The 5200-nt window shown below is 40.9% G+C and overlaps 2 protein-coding genes across 2 annotated transcripts; both read left to right on the top strand.

Annotated features, from left to right (window-relative positions):
• The first annotated feature begins 349 nt into the window (after nucleotides 1-349).
• On the top strand, nucleotides 350-2369 carry LOC134003439 (homeobox protein Hox-B3-like). The gene is made up of 3 exons (XM_062442644.1): nucleotides 350-677; nucleotides 1564-2070; nucleotides 2131-2369. The coding sequence occupies exons 1-3, from the start codon at nucleotides 350-352 to the stop codon at nucleotides 2223-2225; spliced, it is 930 nt and encodes a 309-aa protein (XP_062298628.1). The 3' UTR covers nucleotides 2226-2369.
• A 1087-nt stretch (nucleotides 2370-3456) lies between these two features.
• hoxb1b (homeobox B1b) lies at nucleotides 3457-4830 on the top strand. Its single transcript, XM_062442636.1, has 3 exons — nucleotides 3457-3589; nucleotides 3627-4210; nucleotides 4514-4830. Exons 1-3 carry the CDS (start codon nucleotides 3504-3506, stop codon nucleotides 4828-4830), a joined length of 987 nt encoding a protein of 328 aa, XP_062298620.1. The 5' UTR covers nucleotides 3457-3503.
• The last annotated feature ends 370 nt before the right edge of the window (nucleotides 4831-5200 follow it).

Genomic DNA, 5200 nt, shown 5'->3' with positions numbered 1-5200 from the left:
AAAATAAGCATGGTTGTAAAGAAGTGAGGGTATTAATTGCATTAAATTAAAAAGCAAAATAGTGTCATTTCTGCACAGATTTTTAGATGAACCTATTTTCACATCGTCTTTTTTTTTTCTTCTCTCCACTAAACTCTTCATTCTCGGTTGTGTGTGCATGCAGGAGAGGCTTGCTATTCATGTCAGCACACTATTGAGTTGATAAGATGGATCATTTAGTCTCCTCCCTGATTCTGTGTTGTGTTTTTTTTTTTTTTTTTTGGGCCCAGGGCTTTCTGGAAACCTGCCATGTGACATTTGGCTGCCTGTGCTCCGTCAGAAGGTCAAAAGGGGCCCCGGTGTTCATTTAATGGAAATGCAGAAAACGCACAACAGCATCCAGCAACAACACCACTTCTTCTTCACCCACAACAGCAGTGAGTCTCTGCAGAATGTGCGTGGGGATGTCGGTGCGTTTTGTTGCACGCATTATCCCGCAAATGCATCTGCTGCTGTGGCTCTTCCTCCTCCTCCTGCTGATGATGATGATGATGATGGGCACCAAGTGGAGACTATGCAGCTTCTTCATCCTCGGAGGTCAAAGCAGCAAAATGTCAAGTTTACTGTGAGCAAAAAGGTTTTCCCCTGGATGAAAGAGTCCAGACACGCAAATCAGAAAGCCAGCAGGAGGATATCAGGTCTGTAAGATATGAAAACAAGCAAGACTGGACATGAAGGGAGGGAGGTGGTGATTGGTTTCAATGAGGCCTTTTCATTTATTCATTCATTCCTGCTCCTCTTCATCTTCATCGGGGCTCTTAATGAAAGTTTAATTGAGGGAATTAATGTGTAGCTTTATATTTTCCAGGTCAAAAGGTCACCAGGCTATTAATTAAGCTACAGGCAGAGATGTAGGAGAAAGATAAACATACACAGGCTCACTTCATTTATTAATTTTAATATTAATTTGTAGCTAAAATAAAAAAAATATACTATAACAGAGGAGAAGAAATTACACTAATTATTATAGAAATGTAGAAGTTGCAGAGAAAACACAAAGAGTAAATATCTCTCTGGATTTAAACTTTAAAAAGGTAAAGTTTAGGCTATTTAGAGGCTATATTCCAAATCACAAATGTATCTTATAGCTTATATAATAAACATAATTTATCTTTAACTCAATTAAAAGTTTCTAAATGATTAAAACTCAGGATATAGCTATAAATAAAACTGAAAAAAGAGGAGTAAAATATCCACTATATGCTATTTAATTTACTAATAGAATATATAATAAAAAGCTAGATATTACACATAATATCAAGACTCCTTAAAATATATTAATATTTGACTATTTTTCATCTTAAATCCACATTTTTGTAACACAATATGTCTGTCTTATTTATACACTGCAGTCTATGTGTTAGTACTGAGCTGTTTTTCCTTCATTTTTGTTAATTTGTGTGTTTTTATCTAAATAATAAAGTTTGAAAAAAAGGCACAAAAACATGAGTAGCTCCCATTTATACCCCTGACTCCTTCATGACCAGCCCTCCTCTCTCTCTCTCTCTCTCTCTCTCTCTACAGACTGCACCGTCAACGAGAAGTGCCCTCCAAGCGCGTCCCCGGCGGCCTCCAAACGCACACGCACGGCGTACACGAGCGCGCAACTGGTGGAGCTGGAGAAGGAGTTTCACTTCAGCCGCTACCTGTGCAAGCCGAGGCGGGTGGAGATGGCCAACCTGCTCAACGTCCACGAGAGACAGATTAAAATTTGGTTTCAGAACCGGAGGATGAAGCAGAAGAAGGACGAGAGAGTCCAGGGCCTTAATATCTCCACCACCTCCTCCTCCTCTCCCCCATCTTCCCCCTCCGCCCCGGGCAGCCCCACTCTATCCAGCCTGGGTTATGTACATCTGGGCGGGGATTACCAAACAGCCTCCCCTCCACCACCACCACCACCTCTACCACTCAAGCCCCAACAACACCACCAACACCATGAATCCCAGCCGGCATACTCTGCAGAATACTCCAAATATCCAGCTTCAGGCTTTACGCACGGCCCGCAGTTTGACCCGCAGTACCACACGCATAGCTCCAGCACCACCAGTACGAGCACCAGCACCACCACCACCAGCTCCACCTCACACCCAGCAGACCAAAACCTGGATGTGAACGTGTCGTATTTCTCACAGAGCTGCTATCCTCAGGACAGAATCATGCAAGCTCCAAAACTCACTCATCTGTAGCTCAACTAAAAGGAAATTCCTCCACAAATATAATTTTAATTTATCTGCTGGTGCATGCATTTAATTTTAAATATTTAATATTTAAAGTCTATTATTTATTGAGTTAATTAATCTAAATATGGAGTCTCAAGTCGTATTTATTTATTTAAAGCTATATACGTTTATTCATATTTTAATCTATTGTGTTGCTCTAATTATTCGTTAAGATGTGCTGTAATACAGTTATTTAAACTACACAAATAAACATAAATTGTTGAGGTTTGAAGCTCCAAAAAACCAGCACACACCAAAATGACTGTAAAGCCGAAATGTTAAGAAAAAAAAAAGCAAATCTTTATTTATTTTTTGGGTTAAATCTTAATTAGCATTTAAGTCCCATAACATCACATTTAACTCTTATTTAATTACAGGATGACTGTGAAGGGGAAACGTTGTTGGGATGATATTACATTGTAGTTTGAGTGTCATTTAATCTCAAGTACGTTAAAAAAGAAAAACAGACAGATTTAACTTTTTTTAAAAAGCGTATATAAAATGGTTCTTGAAATGTGTCTTTTGTTCCTTTATGGGGCAAAGTGGGCCACACAAGCTGTCTACTCTTTAAAAAGAGCGCATGATGGATCACTCAATTCACTGCAACGCTGTCTGATTCAGAGGCTGCATGTTGACCAGGCTGAGGAAATGATCTCATAATAATAATAATAAGACAAAAAAATAAACCTTTCACTAACTCATATTTTATTTATTTACGGTTTAGCTCATTTTTTCCTAAAATGACAAGTAATTAAAATCAGTGCGCAAAAGCTAAATTAATACCAGTGCTTTAAAACACACTGTAGGCAATATATTACACATACGAATAATAAAAAAGAAAGATTAAGGAGCTTTATAATGAATGGACTATTATTTTATACTTTTTTGGGGGGCTTTAAATAGCTTTCAGGTTAAAATAATAATTTACTCGTCTGTGTCGTAACTTTTGGCACATTCAGTCCAATAATAATAAAAATACATTCTCTGCGCCTTATTTTACATTGTTTGGAGGACATTTGCTATTGTTACTATCTATAATAAATCACTATTATTCTCATGTTATACTTTTTCATTTTGTGAGCTGCTGCAGACGTGAAAATGTGTCCTGATGTTTGTGTTCTTATCAGATGGATGAGCGAGTTTGATTGAAGCATTTGTCATGTAAATGCGAGCCGTTTGATGGACGAGCCTCGCAGACTTGACAGAGTGCTGTAGGTCCCTCTCCATTGGCGTGCAGCGGGTCACATGGTGTGTCAGGAAGGTGATATGAGGGGTGGAAGGCAGTTTTACAGCTTTGACATACTACCTAGAAGGGTTAGGGGCAAAAAGGAGCACCGATTAATGACTGCTCAGGCTTGATCACCTCAGAACAAACAATAGGCCAAGCACTCCAAGGATGAACTCCTACTTAGATTACCCCGTGTGTAACAGAGGAGCAAATATCTTCAGTGCCAAGGCCGGATACCACAATTTAAACCATGGATACATGTCGTCCAACTCGTGCGCAACAAGTGATAGTTATGCACCAGACGGCCGGTTAGTTGCAGCAACTTCTGCGCCACATCACACTCCGAGTCTCCCTCTGCACCACCAGACACACGTCAACCTGGATCTGCAGTTTGCAACGCCGGGGAGCTCCATGTACGGCTCGCCTCTGGAGTACGGACATCACCAGTACGGCCTCGCTCCGGAGCAGGACCGGGGTTACATCCACGCTCAGGTTTCACCCCTCGGAACAAACATGGCTCCTTACACCGGGGACAGTTGTGGGCCTGGAGTCGCAACTGGAAACCAGTATCTACATTTTGGAAACGATCAGAGGCAGCAAGAGTATTCAGAGAGTGTTTACGCGAGGTTACCGGCCCAAAGTAAAGAGAAGGATCTGGATCATGTGGAGGAAACTTCTAAAACCTTCGACTGGATGAAAGTGAAGAGGAATCCCCCTAAAACAGGTTTGTACATCCTTGAACGAATTTGAGTCATATAGAGTTAAGAAGTGCAATTTATAGAAGCCATGTGAAGCTAAATATTGTCTCACAGTGCGTAAACGGTGCGTAAAAACACAACTCCAGTTGATATAATGAGGCCTTAAGTGTTTTAGGTTATTCAATTAATGTTTCGCACGTTCTTTTTCTATTCATTCAACATCTAAACGCCATACATTAGCTCAACGAGTTTCATTTTTCTTCATCATCATCAACCATTCCTCCATTTTTCCTCCACATTGGCACACACACCCACACACACATATACAGCTGTCCTGTCGGAGTTTGGAGTTCCGGGCCAGCACAACGTGATCCGCACCAACTTCACCACCAAGCAGCTGACCGAGTTGGAGAAGGAGTTCCACTTCAATAAATACCTGACGAGGGCACGGAGGGTGGAGGTGGCTGCAAGTCTGGAGCTGAACGAGACGCAGGTGAAAATTTGGTTTCAGAACCGACGCATGAAGCAGAAGAAACGTGAGAAACTGGGCTGCGCTTTGGTGACAAGTCCGCCACCTGTGGAGAAACTCCCAGGTCCTGACACCTCTCCAAATCCAAAGCCAAAGGGGAAAGACTCTGAACCATGATCTTTAAAAAACAAAAATCCCCTAATATGACTGTGAGGTTCTGTCCCCCACCTTCAGTTGCACCATTCCAGAAAAAAAAGACATTTTTGAGGACTTGTGAAGTATACAGGGTATGTCTGCCTCCTGCTTGTGTGCTTTATGTGCATTGGTAACTGATTTGGATGCTGAGAAACTTTATCATTGACCTGAATGGATGTCTTGTATTTTGTAATCCTCCTATAAATCCATGCTGTGTTGTTTTTTTGTTGTTGTTGTTGTTTTTTGTGGCGCTGAAGTACTCGGTGTCATCGTTTGCACTATTTATTTACAGGGTATTTTCACACAGTTTGTTGAAGATGATTTTAGCTTAATAAAGTCTATGAAAGGAAAA

Source organism: Scomber scombrus, chromosome 21 (genome assembly GCF_963691925.1).
Source record: "Scomber scombrus chromosome 21, fScoSco1.1, whole genome shotgun sequence".
NCBI classification, from domain to species: domain Eukaryota; kingdom Metazoa; phylum Chordata; class Actinopteri; order Scombriformes; family Scombridae; genus Scomber; species Scomber scombrus.
This window is presented reverse-complemented; position numbering and strand designations above follow the sequence as displayed.